Source organism: Eubalaena glacialis, chromosome 6 (assembly GCF_028564815.1).
Source record: "Eubalaena glacialis isolate mEubGla1 chromosome 6, mEubGla1.1.hap2.+ XY, whole genome shotgun sequence".
Lineage (NCBI taxonomy): Eukaryota > Metazoa > Chordata > Mammalia > Artiodactyla > Balaenidae > Eubalaena > Eubalaena glacialis.
In genome coordinates this window covers 57,397,350-57,417,831 of record NC_083721.1, presented here as the reverse complement: position 1 = coordinate 57,417,831, position 20,482 = coordinate 57,397,350, and the positions used below count along the sequence as shown (strand labels likewise).

The 20,482-nt window shown below is 40.2% G+C and overlaps 1 protein-coding gene across 1 annotated transcript; it reads left to right on the top strand.

Annotated features, from left to right (window-relative positions):
* Positions 1-8,024: 8,024 nt before the first annotated feature.
* On the top strand, positions 8,025-19,342 carry DPPA2 (developmental pluripotency associated 2). The gene is made up of 7 exons (XM_061193055.1): positions 8,025-8,048; positions 9,819-9,966; positions 11,389-11,549; positions 11,956-12,009; positions 12,408-12,666; positions 16,740-16,935; positions 19,234-19,342. The coding sequence occupies exons 1-7, from the start codon at positions 8,025-8,027 to the stop codon at positions 19,340-19,342; spliced, it is 951 nt and encodes a 316-aa protein (XP_061049038.1).
* The last annotated feature ends 1,140 nt before the right edge of the window (positions 19,343-20,482 follow it).

Sequence of the window (20,482 nt, the reverse complement as noted above, 5' to 3'; positions counted from 1 at the left end):
TGGGCCTGGCAAGGGAGGACAGAGAATATCCACCAAAGGATCCGGAGACATTAGCCAGCATGTTGTGGCAGGAGCTAGGGAAATAATTCTTGTGTTAGGTTTTAAAAGCAACTGACCAAAAGGACTGGAACACAACATTAGATAAGAAAGAAATTATTGTCTTGGAGGGATATTTTCTCTTTGCACGGGATTCAATATCCTAGCCAGGATCCCAGGAGATGGGACAAAGTCACTGCTAGGATGATTCTTAGAGGCCCAGGGAAAGTGACAGCCAACACTGACCAAAGTATAAATGCCCAAGCTGCCCTGGCAGAGGGTAGAGGAGGGAATAAAGAAGCTGAGGAAAGTGAATCTGCAGGGATGGACAAGTTATGCGAGGCCAGACACCTACCAGACACCTACCAGAGAATGTTCCTCAGGAGGGCCCAGCATTCACCAAGGCCAGCAGGAACATGCTGGAGAAGGGAGCACCAGTATTGCTGAGACAAGGCTGATGGTAGGTGAGGCAGTCACAGAGTTGGGCTTGTTAATGTCATTCTGGGGATTATGGTCCCTGAAGTAAATGAGTCATATGGTGGCACTTAACCAGCAGAAACCAGGAGGCTGCAATTACCAGGAGGGTTGGAGGGCAGCCAAGGGGGCTTGATTCACAGGAGGCTGGGGAGATGGTTAGTAGCGTATGACAGCTAGGGGCAAAGTAGATGGGCAGCCAGCAAAGATGCTTCTTCTTCTTCTTTTTTTTTTTTAATGTGGAAGTAAACAATTACTTGTATTTAAAATTTTTCCAGTTTTATTGAGATATAATTGACATATAACATTGTAAAAGTTTGAGGTATACAACATAATGATTTAATACATTATCTACTGTGAAAAAGGATGCTTCTTAACAGCTACAATCAAAGTCAAGGATAGAGGAGCAGGAGGCTGAGGGCAGTCATTCTAGTAAAAAGTCACCATCTCTTGCTCAGCTCCCAGACCTGAGCTGATTTTCAGATCCAGAACCCACTAGGAGATGAGATGGCCGGCTTCCTGTGAAGAAGGACCCTGTAACCACCGTAACAAGTATTTCTTATAATTATTCCCCCTGTCTTTCTCCAAAGGGATATATAGGCATTTAACCATGTGACTGTACACTGGAAAAGAGAAATGAGACATTTTAAAGACTATTGGACACAGGATCTGAATTGACTTTGATACCCAAATTATCATCATGACCCCCTTTTTGTTAGGTTGGGGGCTTAAAGGAGCCCCGTAATAGCTGAGTCCTGGCTAAAGTCTAGCTCCGGAAGGCCCACTGTTTTTATGAAGACACCCAGGGATCATTTTCTCAGTCTCTGAATGTATAATTGGAATTGATATACTTGACAGATGAAGTAACCACCACATTGGGTCCTTGGCCTGTGGGATAAGAGCTATCACAGTGGGAACGCCAATTCTAAACCTCTAAAACTGCTTCCTGTGACTTCCCTGGTGGTCCAGTGGTTAAGACTCCACACTTCCACTGCAAGGGGAGCAGGTTCGATCCCTGGTCGGAGAAATAAGATCCTGCATGCCACGCAGTGTGGTCAATAAATAAATAAATAAATGGAGTAATTTAATTAAAAATAAATAAATAAAACTGCTTCCTATCTCACCCGGGTGCGCACAGCACAGACACTATATTCCCTAGTTATGAAACTCAGCTTGAGATAACATACATCAAGCATCATCAAGAATGGGTTAGGAGGGCTTCCCTGGTGGCGCAGTGGTTAAGAATCTACCTGCCAACGCAGGGGACACTGGTTCAATCCCTGGTCCAAGAAGATCCCGCATGCTGCAAAGCAACTAAGCCCACGCGCCACAACTACTGAAGCTCCCTCGCCTAGAGCCCGTGCTCCACAACAAGAAAAGCCACCTCAATGAGAAGCCCGTGCACTGCAATGAAGAGTAGCCCCCACTCGCTGTAACTAGAGAAAGCCCACGCGCAGCAACAAAAAACCAACACAGCCAAAATAAATAAATAAGAAAAAAGAATGGGTTGGGGATTTCCCTGATCTGCCCTCCAATGCAGGGGACACGGGTTAGATCCCCAGTCGGGAAACTAAGATCCCACATGTCACGGGGCAACTAAGCCTGCGCACTCTGGAGCCCTCACGCCACCGCAAGGAAGAGCCCGCGGGCTGCGACTAAGACCTGATGCAGACAAAAAAAAAAAAAACCAACACAGAATGGGTTGAATCTGAAAAAGAATGTGTGTGTGTGTGTGTGTGTGTGTGTATAAAACTGAACCATTTTGCTGTACACTTGAAACTAACACAACATTGTAAATCAACTATACTTCAATTAAAAAAAAAAAAAGGATAGGTTGGCTGGGAGGTAATATGGTCAGTGAGAGATTTCAATAACGGGTTAGAGATGCTTTAGACAAGAAATAAGGCAATGGCAGTAGAATTATAGGAGAGGCAAAATCAAGCGGTATGTGTACATGTTTGACTCCACAGGACTTTGACCTATTGGAGTTTAAGGAGAAGGGGTGTTTTAAGTAGTTGTTACGTTTCTGCCTTTAGATGACTGGGTGGATGATAACACATCTCAAGAAGAAATACCAAAGGAGGTGAAAGTTGGTAAGGATGTCACTGAGTTTACTTCGTACTATGTTTGAAGTGCATAGCCCGATATGCCAAAACTTGGGTCAGTAAGGCAGACAAAAAGATTGGGCTAGAAATACATATATGGGAGTCGTCAGCATGTAGGTGGAGGTTGAAATTGGAAAAATGGATGAAGCTGCTCTAGAAAAGCATGAAGCATGATCAAGAGTAGAGAAATGCAACCTCATGGGACATCAGTGTTTTAGGAGTTAGGTGGGGAAAAGGAGACAGAAAAACCATTAGCCCAGAATGGAAAGGAACTAGACAGAATAAAAAGATATGTTCAAAAAGTTGAACTGTGAAAGAAGGAAGAGAGAATAGTAGTTAAATAAAATGATAGTGTCAAAAGAGCTGTGTGGGGCTTCCCTGGTGGCACAGTGGTTGAGAATCTGCCTGCCAATGCAGGGGACACGGGGTCGAGCCCTGGTCTGAGAAGATCCCACATGCCGCGGAGCAACTAGGCCCGCGAGCCACAACTACTGAGCCTGCGCGTCTGGAGCCTGTGCTCTGCAACAAGAGAGGCCGCGATAGTGAGAGGCCCACGCACCGCGATGAAGAGTGGCCCCCACTTGCTGCAACTAGAGAAAGCCCTCGCACAGAAACGAAGACCCAACACAGCCATAAATAAATAAAATTAAAAGCTTAAAAAAAAAAAGATAGATGATAGAAGACAGATGGATAGATAGATAGATATAACAAATGATAGATATAGATGGATATAGATAGATATGATAGAGATGATATAGAGACAGATGATGGATTGATAAAAAAAAAAAGAGCTGTGTGTTTTAAGTAGGATGAGGTTAAAAATGTTTCTGTGCTAGTAGGGTAAGACTTGTAAAGAGTGAGAGGTGGAAAACTCAGGAAGGAACAAATGATAGGCATGTAGGAGGGAGTAACCTCAGTTTACTTTTCTTGGCCTGAGTCCCCTTCCTTCCTCACCCACAATCCTTATACAGTGGCAATTGCTCGGGGTCCAAAAGTCCTTGGCACCAGTCTTCAGCCACCTCAAGAGGACAACATGAATTAAGCTTTCCAACTCCAGCATGTTTCACATACATTCCATCTGTCTCATAGGAAACAGATCTTGATGAAAATGCAATATGCATTCAATATGGAAAGAGGAGGATAAGAAAAGACTTGGTTTGACTGGCCAAGGTCACTTGCTGGTGGGGCCTAAATTTGCAACTATTATTGGAGAATCTACAGCCAAATCAACTCCCTGTCCATTCATCAAAAATTGTCCTTCCCACCTCACCTCCCCTGACTGCCATGCTCTGTCCTAACCACATCTTCTGAGTCATACAGAACAGAGGATAGACCTTACTTGTCTGGATTCTGAATTTAAGATTCTCCTAATCGTGACTGTTGCTTCATGATAGAGAAGAGATATTTTTTTCAGAAAAAATAAAATAAAAAATGCTCATTTATTCTCCATCAGAAGACGAAGATCTGTAACTACCGCTCTAAAGTAGAAATGAATTTTCAGTAGTCCTTGGAAGTGGGAATTCCTTGAAATGAAGGTTGTGGCGAAGTTGGGAACATCTTTCAGAGTGCATCTTTTATTTTCCTCCTCAGAAAACTGAAGAACTCAGTAGCTGTCCCTTCCACCTGAGAGTGATACCGAACCATAGTTTCCAAACTGTTTCTCAGCACCTGAGGGTTCTGTGGGGTGTCTTATGGTTTTTTATTTTTCAACCAGAGTTGCTCCACTTTTATCTGTTACATATTGGTGCTCCATAAACATTTACTATTACAGAGCATGTTCCTTTGATTTAAAAAAAAAAAAGAAAAACTTTTGAAAAACATTTATCTAAACAAAAAAATACAATGCATTTAAATATTTAACTTACAATATGGTAAATAAAATATATTTGAAAGTGGTAATGCATTTTTATTTCAGAACTATTCTCTATTATTGGAATAAATATTAGAATCCAAGTCTCCATAAACAATTTTTTTTCTTTTTAAAATCTCTACCCTACAGTCTAGGTTATTTTTTATAGCTTAACATCCATTTAGTGGCTGCTTTTCAGCTTTGAGGTATATACTGAGCCCTAAACTGAAATTGGCGTAATATGATTTGAGTCCTTTGTTGTGCCTAATTAAGAGCCTTCTCTAAACCAGGCACTGAGCTGAGCATGGGGAGAATAAAGATGAGTCTGAGAACTTCACAATGTCACAGTCTGACAGGAGAGAGTCAGGTCAGTCCGTTATCAGCATTTACAGCATATGCATTAGCTCAGCAGCACAGAGAGGACCATCTACTCAAAAGGGAGTTGGTGGCATGGTGTGGGAGGCAGGGAATAGAGGCTGATGCAGAATGAATAACCAGCATCGATTGAGCCTCTGTTCTGAGCCAGATACAGTGCAATGCTCTAGGTTAGACCATTGCTCTCTGGAGCCTGCTGTCTAACTGGGGAGATGAAGTTAAACAATCAAAATTTCAAATACATACAGATTTAAATAAATTCTATGATGAAAAGGAGTAAGAGAATAACAGGAGTCAACTCTTTTAGGGTCACTACAAGAAACTGGCATTTACACTTAAAGAACAGGATAGAATGCTAATTATAGCTACAGTGGCAATAGTATTACAGTGTACAGATGTATCAAATTAACATGTACACCTTAAATTTACACAACGTTATATGTCAGATATACTTGAATTAAAAATAAGTTTAAAGAATGAGGAGTCAAATGAGTGAAGAGAAAGGGAAAGAGTGTTCATACAAAAAAAAAAGAAAAGAAAAAAGAAGTTCCTGAACTGAATCTGATCAAGCCCATTTACAATAAATGCAGAGGATAGAAGAGTAGCTTAAAGTGGAAGTACAAATGAAATTAGCAAAACCTAGATATAAAACTACAGGAAATTCACACAATTCTTTAAGCAATAACAAGAACAAAAACAAAATTTGTGAGGAAAATAAAAGATGGAGGGAGAATTTACAGATTAAAGAAAATTTAAGGTGGGAATTCCCTGGCAGTCCAGTGATTAGGACTCCGTGCTCTCCCTGACTAGGGCCCGGGGTTGGATCCCTGGTCTGGTCAGGTAACTAATATCCCATGTGCAGCGTGGCCAAAAAAAAAAAAAAGAAAAGAAAATTTAAGGCACATATCCTTTTTTAAAAAATTTTTTATTGGAGTATAGTTGATTTAAAATGTTGTGTTAGTTTCTGTTGTACAGCAAAGTGAATCAGTTATACATATATATATCCACTCTTTTTTGTTTTGTTTTTTTTGGCCACGCTGCGCAGCTTTCGGGATCTTAGTTCCACTACCAGGAATTGAACTCGTGCCCCCTGCAGTGGAAGTGCAGAGTCCTAACCACGGGACTGCCAGGGAATTCCCATATCCACTGTTTTTTAGATTCTTTTCCCATATAGGTCATTACAGAGTTTTGAGAAGCGTGCCCTGTGCTATACAGTAGGTCCTTATCTATTTTATATTAAGGCACATATCTAATCACAGTCTGTAGCCCTTATCTGGATCCTGATTCCAACAGATTATTAAAACAAGAAAATGAGAGTATGAGATAATTGCATATTTAAATACTGCTGGATATTTAAACAGACTGAATAGTGCGATAATATTAAAAAATTATTTAAAATTATTTTTAGATAAGAAAAAGATATTGTAACTATAGTTAGAAAAAGTCTTTTTTTTCCCCGAATTTATGAATGAAAGCTATGAAGTCTGGTATTTCTTTTAAAATAACCCAAGGGAGGGGGAATAGGTGGTGGTTTAGATGAAAACAGATTGGCTGGGAGTCAATAGTTGTCAAAGCTGGATGATGGATCCATGAGGGCTGGTGATATTACTGTCTTCTTTTATTATGTTTTTCTTTTTTTTAAGCTTTATTGAGGTATAATTGACAAAATTCTAAGATGTTTAAAGTGTACCTTGTGATGATTTGATATAGGTATACACTGTGAACTGTCTGCTTTTATATGTTTGAACTTTCCCATAATATAATATTTTCAAAAAGCAGAGGGGAAAACCCAAGAAAATAAATAAGATAATTATGTTGTAATAAATGCTAAGAAAAGAAATATGACAATGAATGGTCTTCCCACTTGAAGTCCCATCCTAACCTAAGGCACTGGAATCAATCTGTTCAGGTTACCAGGTCAACTCCCTTCTAAATCATCCAGAAAAAACCTGTAAATTGGGGCCACACCCAAGTGGGGAGATGGAGTGTTTTCTTGGCTGAATCTCTATGGGCCAATTCAGTTTCCATCTTGGAAGGGAGGAGCCAGGATTCCAAGCATTATCTGCCTAATCCAAAACCATTTGGTCACACCCTGATCTAGCCAATGTTTATAGACTTTTAGGTGCATGAGAACAACCCTGAGGGCTGGTTGAAGCACAGATTTCTGGGTCCTGCCCTTAAGGATCTGATTCTGAAGGTCTGGGGTGGTGTCTCATAGTTTAATTTTCCAACCAGCTCTTCAGCAAACTGAGGCAGAGCCCTTGCACTTTGAATATAATATAGTATTTAAGTTAAACTGACCCCGGCTCCCTGGGTCCTGAGACTGATGGACCAGACCATTTACCTAGGGGAAGAGAAAGCCCATTGTGAGACCAACGAATGTCAGAGTTGCCATACTGTTTGTGAATATTTTCCTTTAGAAACTCTGGCTCCTTAGAGTGACCTATGAAAACATCTGTGACTTTTCCAGCCTCATGTCTCATCACATCCTGCCCCCAACATTATCCCCCAGCAATTCCCAAGTTTTTGCAGTTCCTTCTCCTGCATTTATTAGTACATCACTTGCCTTAGCGTTTTGGCTCCTGCTGTTCTTATTCTGAATAGCCAAACCTTTCCCTTCTACTCAGCTCGCCATTACTGCAGGCTTAAAATCTGTGTTTAGAGCTAGATCCAGGAGAGATCATGTTATCCAGTCCCTACAATCTAAATCTAATCTCCCAGTGAGTGACACACCCATGGGCATAAATCAGTTGTAAAATACCTTTGAACTTCTATTTCCTCCACAAAGCATCATTCAATCTATCACCAATATTGTTTACAAAGACTGTTTATTTGTTTGTAACTTGTCAACAAGTGTTTGTCATTTTCAGTTTTCACCTAAGTCTCACCTTAAAGGAATAAAAACCAAAAATTTTTTTAAAAATCAGGAGTGACATTAATTACCCAATAACTTAACTCTCACCTAATAGACAAGCCTGGGTATAAAACTGATGAAATGATCACACTGTCAGATAACAAGGGAGGGGGAAAAAGAGGAGGAAGGAAAACAGCTCTTCTGGAAAACAGGAAGTAGGAGACATTTGCTTATAAAAGGAGAAATTGGACTAGAAACCTCAGGTTAAGAGGTTTAAATTGCAGATATCCTTAACATTGCCGGCTCTGCCTTTCTCTGAGAGTTCCTTGGAATGGCACACCCAAATTATGAGAAGGTAAGTTTGGTTTGAATTTCATTTATTTTCCCACAGATTCACTTTTTAAAGCCTTTCTAGAGCTCACTTATATTTCCCTCTTTCTGGATGTAAGAAATTTCTATCTGAGAATCTCCCCCCTTTGCAAGCAAATTATTACTTTTCTTTCATGTGGTTGCGGTATACAACTTGGCTGAAAGTAAAAAAGGAGAAACTAAATATTTCTGTTCCTAGTTCAAAGTAAGATATTTATTTTGTAGAAAGACATGTTGTAGCTGGGCAAGATAAAACGGTAAAGAAATGGAGAGCTGCCGTAAAAAGAAAGTGAAAAGGGTAACGTGGATAAGGTCAGAAAGTGACGTGACTAGTTGGTTTCTTTCCCCCAGGAGTAAGAAGCAAACCTACTCCCAATGGCCTTGGTACCTAAGGGTTTCCTGACTAGGCTTGGGTAGTGCTGGACGAGAGGAGAAAATAAATTGAGTAGGTTTCATAGGTATTTGCAGGGGCCACTATACCGGGCTAGAGAACTGAATTGGCCAATATGAAGTATATGATTATGGGCAAGTCATATAGCTGCTTACCTCTTGAGTGGAGTAATACTCTCCCAATAATGTCCTTTTTTTTTTTAAAGCTGACCAGTGAAGTGTTTCCTGGAGTGCTTTGAAAAAGTGGTGTACAAATGCAAAATCCCTTTTGCAAGCTTAAGTGCAGAGCAAAGGGAAGTCTTTGAAGAGATTTAAACCGGGGGCGGAGGGGCGGGCGGAGCGGCGGCGGGGGTCTGGGGACGGGCGTGGCCGCATCGGATCCACTTAGCTGTTCAAAGAAGAGACTATTACAATTGAGCTGGAATGGAGTTTATTCACCCTTGGATTGGAGAGGAAAAGCTAGAAACTTAAGCATATGTGACTCTATGTTATTGGTCATTTAATTTCTGAGCCTCAGTTGCCTAATTTCTAAAATATGAAAACTAATAAATTACTACAAGTATGTTATAGGATTAAATGAGAAATACAAAAAGCTCCTAGCACAGTGCATGTGGACTGTACAAAACCAGTAAATATCAGTTCCTTCCTACCTATCCACTTTATCTTTCATTCATGAAATTGTTAAAAGAACACTGAGTGTCCACTCTGTGCTGGGCACTGTGTAAGCCCTGCGATAGCAATGGAGAGTTTAAGACAGATACATTTGCTCCCCTCAGGTCGTGGGGCTGAAACAAGGTTGGTATGGCTGAAGCTCAGAAAGCTCAGGGCTCTTAAGCTGGAAAGGCAGGCAGGGGCCCGGCTGTTCAAGAATTTATAGGCTACACCAGGGAGTTTTGTCTTTTAACTGAAGTATTTTAAACAAGCAGGAGAGCAGTCTGCAGAAAGGAGCTAGAATGGATTGGAATAACAGGAGATTACTACTCCTGCCAGTGAGGGTTGATGATAACTTGAATCACACAACAGAAGATGAAAAGGCAGAAACACCTTCTACACAGATTTAGGAGATAAAATGAAAGTATTTGGTGTTTTAACTGATGGAGAGGAAGGCCATGAAGGAAATGGTTTCCCCAAACCCAAGATCTATGCTTTAATTTCCTCTTATCATCCACATGTAAATCTGCTTTTGCCCATTTCCTCATTGTTTTTCTCATCTAATAAAGGGCCTATGAATCAATATCAAATTCAGGGAATCTCAGTCTTTCCATCCAGCTATTGGCTTCTCTTATTCATTAGTTGTGCCATGAAAGTAAACATTTTAGTGGTACAGCATTAAATGAGAATCAGTGATTGACCCTTGCTTTTCCAGAATTTCTTTGAAGAGGTCTTAGGTGAAGAAAATATGGTTCTTACATTGAGTCCAGTTAATGAGGAAATTGTTGAAGACCATCAAACGGAACCAAGTGTTTCTTCAACTTCAGAAGTCAAAGTGGAGTCACTGAGTCCAGACGATCAAGGTATGAGAACAACAGGGTGAGCTCAGTTTGCTGCTCCTCCAGCTCTGGAAGCCCAGGAAAAGTAAGATTCTTCTTCCCCTGTCCTTTAACTATGCAACACCCAGCTTAAATCTCACCTTGATCATCTGTGGTAGGAGATTTCTCAAACTCTCATACTATACTGCTTATTTGCTAAGCACCATTACTGTCTTGCTTTTAAAAAGACACAAAAACTAGGCACGTGGAGTGCTTTGGACAGAGCATGACCTCATGGGGCAGCTAGATGTGAGCTCAAATTCCCAACCCATGAAGCTCAATCTTCTTTCCATTTTTACATACTTCTTATGAAAACCAAATCATTCCGAGCTTTTTTCTTTTTCTTTTATTTCGAGCTTTTTTGAGATATAATTGACACATAAAACATGGTGTAATTTTAAGGTGTACAGGGTGATGATTGATGTACATATATATTGCAAAATGATTACCAAAATAAGGTTAATTAACACACCCATCACCTCACACAGTTAACTTTTCCCCCACTGTGGTGAGAACATTTTAAGATTTACTCTCTTCTCAATTTTTAAGCATACATTATAGTATTAACTGTAGTCACCATGCTATACATTAGATCCCTAGAACTTACTCATAACTGAAAATTTGTACCCTTTGATCAACATCTTCCCATTTCCCCTACTCCCAATTCCTGGCAACCACCAATCTACTCTCCGTTCCTGAGTTCAGCCTTTTTAGATTCCACATATAAGATCAGATGGTATTTGGGAGACTAAATCATTTTGAAAAGCATCTAGTCTTTTGCTTGGTGAGCAATTACTGATCAAATATCTAGCGGCTCTTAATATCATGACCCTTTGTATCAGGGCTTCATATGAAGGCATTGAATAAGTATTTTCAGAATGATTTTATTTTGGGGGCAAATAACGAGGACTTCCAGATAAAGTAGACAGTGGTAAGTTAAGCTAAGCAAAGTGATGTGAGACAAGGTACATTTTCTCTGTAGAGAAAAATGAGGCAGGTTGACAGAATGGAGGACCATTGTTGGATGGGGTGGTTTTAATTATTTCTGTAGGGACAGATATTTTGTGGTCCAACATCTAGACATTTTGGAGGAGCAATCCAATATAATGTTCTATCCAGGTGGTTGTTTATGGCTGCAAAAAGCAGGTTGCTATATGTTGTGTAAAAAAAGTGGAATTTAGAATTTCAAAATGTGTATTTGAGTCCCAGGTCTGCCATTTTAATGGTGGTGTGATCTTGGGCAAGTCCTTTAACTCCTGAATCTATTACCTTATTTGTAAGATGAGGAAAAATAGTTGATATGTATATGTACAAATTGGGTTATGAGAAATAAGTGAGAACTTCGTAAAATTTTAAAGAATCTACAAATATTACATTATTACTACTTTGGTTCTCTTCTTTTCTCAGTTCATTCTCCTCAAACAGATGAACAGTTCAAAGCTTGCCCAAAATCTAGTTGTAGTAAACCAATTTATCCCTTGCCAACCATATTGCCTCCAATTAACAACGTGAGTCGGGACACTTTGCGGAAATGGTGCCAACAACTTAATTTGAGTACCGATGGTCAGGTGAGTGCACTGGTGGGAATCTCTGGTGCTTGGAACAAGTATGGGAGCTCTGCCAGCTTTTAATTTTTTAAATTAATTTTAAATTAATTAATTGATTTATTTTTGGGTCATCGTTGTGGTGCACGGGCTTCTCATTACGGTGGCTTCTCTTGTTGTGGAGCATGGGCTCTAGGTGCACAGGCTTCAGTAGTTGTGGCATGTGGGCTTCAGTAGTTGTGGCCCTGGGGCTCTAGAGCGCAGACTCAGTAGTTGTGGTGCAGGGGCTTAGTTGCTCCACGGCATGTGGGACCTTCCCGGACCAGGGGTCGAACCCGTGTCCCCTGCATTGGCAGGCAGATTCTTAACCACTGTGCCACCAGGGAAGTCTGCAGCTTTTAATTTTTATTTCCCTTCTTAATTTCCTTAGAAAATAGAGGTTTATCTGAGACTCCAGAAACATGCTTATCCTGAAAAAGATCAGGTGAGTGAGGAGTGTGGTGATTAAGTTCTGATTGTCAATTTTTCCTCCTCTCCACCATCTCTATCTGGTGGCAAGGTTTCTCAACCAAGACAATTGACATTTCGGGCCAATTAATTTCTTTTTGTTCTGGGGCTTGTCCTGTGCATTTTAGGATGTTTAGTAGCCTAAATATCCATGGATTCTACCCACAATGTGTCAGTGATCTCCCTCCCCCTATGCACAGTTTTGACAATCAAAATTTCTCCCAGTTGAGAACCACTGCTCTGAGGGAACTAACATTCCTAAACCCTTCCCGCACTGACATACACAGGTCAATGTATGAAGAATGATAAAATCAACCCAAATGTCCTTGGGGCAGTGACGCTTCACTGCATACTCATCGTGAATTCCATTTGCAGTATATTCCTGAATCATCACGGGAGGCCAGATTGCAGTCATCTCCAGGGAAACACAAGATGGTGACCAAGAGAGCAAGTGTTCAGAAAAAGAAGATGAGTGAGAATGAGGAAAGGACTAACATGGTTGAAGTGATAACTTCAGCTCAGGCAGCAATGTTGGCAGCATGGTCAAGAATTGCTGCAAGAGCCGTTCAACCTAAGGCTGTAAATTCACGTCCCCTGCCTACCTCTGTTGAGTCCTTTCTGCCGCAAGCTTCCGGTAAGATCAAACTTAAAGAATGGTTACCATGCCAGAGAAAGAAGGCACACTTTTATTAGTCCAATACTGATGGTAGTTAAAGGGAAAGCATTAATTAAAATATCTGCAGATGGGATGTTAGGTTCAAAGAGGGCTTATCTTGTGATTGATAGATAGCCAAGTTTTGCCTGAATGGCTCTCTGAGCCAGGTGGCTGAGTGGGGACACTTTCTCATCACTAAGCACAGATCCAAGGTGGGAAGAAAGCGTAACCTGGTAATGTGGTCAGCCACAGCCTGAGGTCTTACCCTTTCTCTTGGATTGGAAGAATTAATTAAAATGACCATGGTTCAAACCCTCGTCTTACCACTTCCTAGGTATGTGACACTGGCAAGTTACTCAGCATAAACCCTGGTATCCTGATTTATAAAATGAAGATTTCAACTATTCTACTTCATAGAATGATTGTGAGGCTTATGAAATACAACTTGATATCCTAAAAGTAGGCAATAATAATTAAAATATTTGGGGCCCCTGTCCTCTTGAGAAATCTCGAGAATAACTTAGCCCCATCTTTCTCCAATTCCTGCTCCACTCTTTGATATTTCTGTTTTCATTTCCATCAGACCCTACCTCAGGCCAGCACAAAGTCATTCTCTTTTGTGGCTTGAATTCTTTTCCTCTCTCCACCCCATTTCCAGAGGTGTTCTGGATCCTCTTTTTTTTTATTATTAATTAATTAATTAATTTTTGGCTGCGTTGGGTCTTCGTTGCTGTGGGCAGGCGCTCTCTAGCTGCTGCGATCCGGGGCTACTCTTTGTGGCAATGCGCAGGCTTCTCCTTGCGGTGGCTTCTCCTGCTGCAGAGCATGGGCTCTAGGTGCGCGGGCTTCAGTAGTGGTGGTGCACAGGTTTAGTTGCTCCAAGGCACGTGAGATCTTCCTGGACCAGGGATCAAACCAGTGTCCCTGGCATTGGCAGGCAGATTCTTAACCGCTGAGCCACCAGGGAAGTCTCTGGATCCTCTTTTATTCAGGACTGACCTGTGTGGTAAGGCACATCGTTCACTACACAAAGAACCCAGCCAACAAAAAGACTGGGAGCTGAAACTGGCCTACTGTCTGCTCCCCCAGCTGTACTCCTTTATGTGAGGAAAAATGGGCACCTTTTACTAATGTTCAAAAGCACTGTCCAGCCACGAAGCTGTCTCTGGAGACCTGCTTCCCCAAAGCTGACACCTCTTTCTAATTTTCATTAATGTGCCATATGAGCTAGTAGCATCCCAGACTTACTCATCCTTTTATTTATTTTTTAATTTTTTAAAAATAAATTTATTTATTTTATTTATTTAATTTTGGCTGCTTTGGTTCTTCGTTGTTGTGCGCGGCTTTCTCTAGATGCGGCAAGCGGGGGCTGCTCTTCGGTGCAGTGAGCGGGCTTCTCATTGCGGTGGCCTCTATTGTTGCGGAGCACGGGCTCTAGGCACGTGGGCTTCAGTAATTGTGGCATGCAGGCTCAGAAGTTGTGGCTCGTGGGCTCTAGAACGCAGGCTCAGCAGTTGTGGTGCATGAGCTTAGTTGCTCCGCGGCATGTGGGATCTTCCCGGGCCAGGGCTCGAACCCATGTCCCCTGCATTGGCAGGTGGATTCTTAACCACTGCGTCACCAGGGAAGCCCTACTCATCCTTTTAGTTCCTCTTCATTCAGCAGTTATCAAGCACCTACTGGGATCCAGGAGTGTGCCTAGCCACACTCTTTAAATTACTTTTAAAATTTATTTTTTAAAATTTATTTTATTGAAGTATAGTTGATTTACAATGTTGTGTTAATTCCTACTGCACAGCAAAGTGATTCAGTTATACATATATGTATACATTCTTTTTCATATTCTATTCCATCATGGTTTATCACAGGATATTGAATATAGCTCCATGTGCTATACAGTAAGGCCTTGTTGTTTATCCATTCTGTGTATAATAGTTTGCATCTGCTAATCTCAAACTCCCAATCCATCCCTCTCAAACCTCCTCCCCCTTGGCAACCACAAGTCTGTGCTCTCTATGTCTGTGTGTCTGTTTCTGTTTTGTAGATAAGTTCATTTGTGTCATACTTTAGATTCCACATATAAGTGATATCATATGGTATTTATCTTTCTCTTAATGACTTACTTAGTATGATAATCTCTAGGTACATCCATGTTGCTGCAAATGGCATTGTTTCATTCTTTTTTATGGCTAATACTCCATTGTGTATATGTGCCACATCTTTTTTGTCTGTCAATGGACATTTAGGTTGCTTCCATGTCTTGACTATTGTAAACAGCTCTGCAATGAACACTGGGGTGCATGTATTCTTTCGAACCATGTTTTTCTCCAGATATATGCCCAGGAGTGGGATTGCTGGATCACATGGTAGCTCTGTTTTTAGTTTTTTAAGGAACTCTGTACTGTTCTCCATAGTGGCTATACCAATTTACATTCCCACCAACAGTGTAGGAGGGTTCCTCCTTTTCTCCACATCTTCTCCAGCATTTGTTATTTGTAGACTTTTTAATGATGGCCATTCTGTATGGTGTGAGTTGGTACCTCAGTGTAGTTTTGATTTGCATTTCTCTAATAATTAGTGGTATTGAGCATCTTTTCATTTGCCTGTTGGCCACCTGTACGTCTTCTTTGGAGAAATGTCTATTTAGGTATTCTGCCCATTATTTGACTGGGTTGTTTGTTTTTTTGTTATGAACTGTTTGTATATTTTGGAAATTAAGCCTTTGGCGGTCTCGTCATTTGCAAGTATTTTCTCCCAGTTCATAAGGTTTTTGTTTGTTTGTTTGTTTATGGTTTTCTTTGCTGTACAAAAGCTTGTAAGTTTGATTAGGTCCCATTTATTTATTTTTGCTTTTATTTCTTTTGCCTTGGGAGACTGACCTAAGAAAACACTGCTACAATTAATGTCAGAGAATGTTTTGCCTATGTTCTTTTATAGTATCATGTCTTATATTTAAGTCTTTAAGCCATTTTGAGTTTATTTTTGTGTATGGTGTGAGTATGTGTTCTAACTTCATTGATTTACATTCACCTGTCCAACTTTTCCAACAGCATTTGCTGAAGAGGATGTCTTTTCTCTATTGTATATTCTTGCCTTCTTTGTCAAAGATTAATTGAGCATAGTGTGTGTGTTTATTTCTGGGCTCTCTATTCTGTTCCATTGATCCATATGTCTGTTTTTGTGCCAATACCATGCTGTTTTGATTACTGCAGCTTTGTAGTGTTATCTGAAGTCTGGGAGGGTTATGCCTCCTACTTTGTTCTTTTTCCTCAGGATTTCTTTGGCAATTCTGGGTCTTTTATGGTTCAATATAAACTGTAGGATTATTTTTTTAGTTCTGTGAAAAATCATGGGTTATTTGATAGGGATCATGTTAAATCTGTAGATTGCTTTGTGTAGTATGGCCATTTAAATAATATTAATTCTTCCAATCCAAGAGCGTGGTAATCTCTACTCTTATTTTACAGTCTGACTGGGGAGATTTTATAGATATTTAAGCCTACAGTGATTGCTCCTTTCTCTCAATTCCAGACACTTGATATCTATAGGACTTACTACTCTGTTGTCTCTCAAATATCCCATCTCCCCAATTAGATTGTTCCTTAGACTTTTAAAGAAAGATCCTTTTGCCTGTTTTCTATAGTTGAGGCAGTACAATGTAATGGTTAGGCAAATTGGCTGTGAATCAGAATACCTAGATCCTTGTTTTGGTTCTGGGAAAATTATGACATTTTAACACTGTAAGCTTCACTTACTTCACCTGTAAATAAGAAAAGTAAATAGAAGGTAAATATTAATAATGTTCTTAAGAATAAATGTATTAATACATGTAAGTCACTTAGCAAAATCCTGGACACAAAGCAAGGTTTCCAAAAGTTAATTGTTATTGTCCCCTGTGCTATGTAGTTTGTGAAGTTAGATTACGGTGTCTTTTGGTCTACATTTTTCATGCTTCTCATTCAGTTGATTCAAGAGTGACTCACTGAGGGATTGGATTGGGGTACTGTTACCTGATCATAGCAGTTTATATTTGCTTCTTTTTCCTTGCCTAGGTGTCCGGTGGTGTGTGGTCCATGGCAGACCACTCTTGGCAGACACAGAAGGTTGGGTTCGCTTGCAGTTCCATGCAGGTCAGACCTGGGTGCCTAACACTCCCAGGAGGATGATCTCTCTCTTCATGTTACCTGCCTGCACTTTCCCATCCCCAGACCTAGAAGATAATATGTTATGTCCTGAATGTGCTAAGAGGTAATCCTTAAGTATCTTTCTAAATATGACACACAGAACAATAGATGTCTAGATGGGTTTCTGAAAACTTTAGTAGGAGAAGGCAGAGGGCAAACATGCTGTTTTCTTAATTTGCCATATAGATCAGGCAAAAATAGGAAGCAAAAATAATTTAGCAGTGGATTAGAACTCAGATAAACGTGGCTTCTTCTTAGCAACCTTAACAAGGTAGCTGACAAGTTAAGACCTTAACTGCCTCAATTTTAGAGAGATCTGTTTTAAGAAAGAAAAAATTAGGTTCTTACCGTATGTCAGATACTTAGCTGGGGATACAAAAATTAGTAAAACAAAACCCATGTAGCATGCTGAGATGAAAATGAGTAAGAGATGCTATGAAACTATCTGGAAAGTACCTATATTGCAGTGACTTAGGGAAACTTCAGAAGGGATTACATGTACTGAGGAAGAGTTTACCAGTTAGAAAGTAAAAATTTGGGCATTTTGGTAGTCGAAACAGCCCCTACCAATACACGGAAATGGAAGAATGTGACCTGCTTAGAGATTGCAAATAGGCCAATATGATTGAAGCTTATATTGACAAATAAGTCTGGGAAGGAATGGAGCAGACTATTGAAGGTTTTGTATCTATATTAAAGGTCTCATATTATCCTGTGGGTCATAGTTTCTCAGTCACTTTTGGGACATAGATTTCTTTGAGAAAATAATGATAACAACATCTTCTCCACTCAAGGAAATACACATTGTGCATACACATAAGCAGTGCCTTAGGTTTTATATAGACGTGGAACTCATGAGCACAAAATTCAGCTTTTGGTGATAGAATTGGATGGAGGTGATGCAAGATGGGTGTGAAGGGAAATTAGGTTTTTATTTTTATTTTTTTATAGTTATATATTTTTAAAATATTTATTTATTTATTTATTTGGCTGCGTCAAGTCTTAGCTGCAGCACACAGGCTCTTCATTGTGGCATGCGGGATCTTTCGTTGTGGTGCGCGGGCTCTTTGTTGCGGTGCGTGGGATTCTTTCTAGCTGTGGCATGCGGGCTTAGTAGTTGTAGCACATGGGCTCCAGAGCGTGCGGACTCAGTAGTTGTGGCACGCGGGCTCTAGAGCATGTGGGCTTCATTGCCCCGTGGCATGTGGGATCTTAGTTCCCAGAACAGGGATCGATCCCGCATCCCCTACACTGGAAGGCAGATTCTTAACCACTGGACCACCAGGGAAGTCCTGAGGTTTTTTTGTTTTTTAAGAAAGTAGATTGAAATCTTGTGACAGAGACTAGATTGGAGGGTAAGCGATTACTATAATAATTCTGGAAAGATGTAATTTATGACCTTGGCAAAGAATTTGAAGCGGAATGGGACAAATGTAAGAGTTGCAGGAGTATAGAGAACAGAGTGCTATCTTATTAGAGGAAAGGCAGAAGTTCAGTTCAAGGGCAAAGAATGATACATGGGACATGCTTCACATGGGTCTAGTGTTCAGAGAAGTATGGGTTAGAGAGAAACATCTTTGGGAGTCATTAACATGCAAATTGAACATAAGAATATGTAAGAATTAGAAGGGACTGCAGAAGAACCTTAAAAGAGAATCAGCTTATTGATGGCAGGTGAGAAATGAAGACTGAAAAAGTGCAGTTAGAGGTTGGGAGATAAATGAGAAAAAAAGCAATGGGTCGAGAGTTTCAGAAGGAAATAGTTGGTAGTGAGATGGCCGTGTAAGATTATGGTTAATGCAGTGTTGCTGGGAATGTCAATTTGGTACACCATTGGCGGCCTTTTTGAGAGTATGTTGAGAGGGTGGGTTGATAGTTGGAGCAGAGCATGTGAAGAACTAGGAACAGGTCATATTGATGATCTCTACTACCTGAGCTAGAGGAGATAGCAGTTAGTTGAGGCAGTAATATCAAAGGAGCTGGTTTGTGTCTTCCCTTCCTTCCTTCCTTCCTTCCCTCCTCTGTTTCTTCTTTTTAATTTTTAATGGGAATACCAAGAGCGTGTGTGAACAGAGAGGGGATGTGGGGAGAAGCTGTGAGGAGGAAAGGGAGAGTATAAAGATAAAGGAAGTAGAACCAATTGTAGTTTAGAGAATAGGAGCCCTGATATTAAGTGGACAATGTTGTTCCTTTGCTTACTACATAAAATTTTTTTACCCACCATCCTTGGGTGGTGGGGCAAACGACTCACAAACTCCAGAAGGGTATTCCTCATTTTATTGATCATTTTCAAGGGGTTGGTATGTAATGGTCTATCTTATTCTAACCATTTTCCAAAAGTTTTTTCTGACTTGCTTTATAGGAATAAGAAAATTATGAAAAGATTAATTGCAATGGGGAAGAGGAAGAAACCTGGTTTGGACATACCAACATCATTGCTTTTAGATGGGCCATGTCTTAATACAAAATAAATGGTTAGCGGAGGGGAAGGGGTGGGGTGTGGGTGAAATATGTGAAGGGGGGTAATTGTATGGTAATGATGGTAACTAGACTTACATCAGTTTTGTAGTGTACACAAATATCGAATTACTATGTTGTACACCTGTAACATAACGTTATATACCAATTTTACCTCAATATAAAAAAATGTTTGTTAGAATACACCAGTGAAGCCATCTAGTCCTGGACTTTTGTTTGTTAGGAAGTCTTTGATTATGATTCAATCTCCTTACTAGTAATCATGAAAAAAAAAAAAAGATAAATGATGGAGAGCCCACAGTTAAAGTGACTTGCATCCCAATGATTGCTATGCTCTGTCCTCGCCATCCTCAATGTTGCCTGATGCCTTAAGTACAGATGGGAATGTCTGGATTCTGTACTTAGGTTTACCAAAAAGTGACTGTTACTGCTGCTTCAAGTACTAGCTATATAGAATGTAATTTGGTTTTATTTTAGTTAATAGATTTTTGTTTTTTTAGCAGTTTTAAGCTTTCAGAAAAATTGAGCAGAAAGTACAGAATTCTCAAATACCACCCCTCCTCCCCACCCCATTTCCTCTACTATCAACATCCTGCACCCGAGTGGCACAGTTGTTGAACCTACATTGACCCATCATTGTCACCCAAAGCCCATAGTTTATATTAGGGTTCATTCTTTGTGTTGTACACTCTATGGGTTTTGACCAATGTATAATGACATACTCATCATTTTAGTGTCATACAAAATAGTTTCACTGTGCTATAAAAATGTTCTGTGCTCCACCTATTTAATACTTTCTCCCCCCAACTCCAGACCACTGATCTTCTTCCTGTCGCCATAGCTTTGCCTCTTTACAGAATGTCATACAGTTGGAATCATACAGTAGCCTTTTCAGATTGACTTCTTTCACAACAGAAAATGTATTTAAAATTCTTTCATGTTATTTCATGGCTGGATTGCCCACTTTTGAATGCTGAATACTCCATTGTTTGGATGTACCATAATTTATCCATTCACATATTGAAGGCCACCTTGGTTGCTTCCAAGTTTTGGCAAGTATGAATAAAGCTGCTATAAACATTTGTGTGCAGGTTTTTGTGTGAACATACATTTTCAACTCATTTGGATAAATA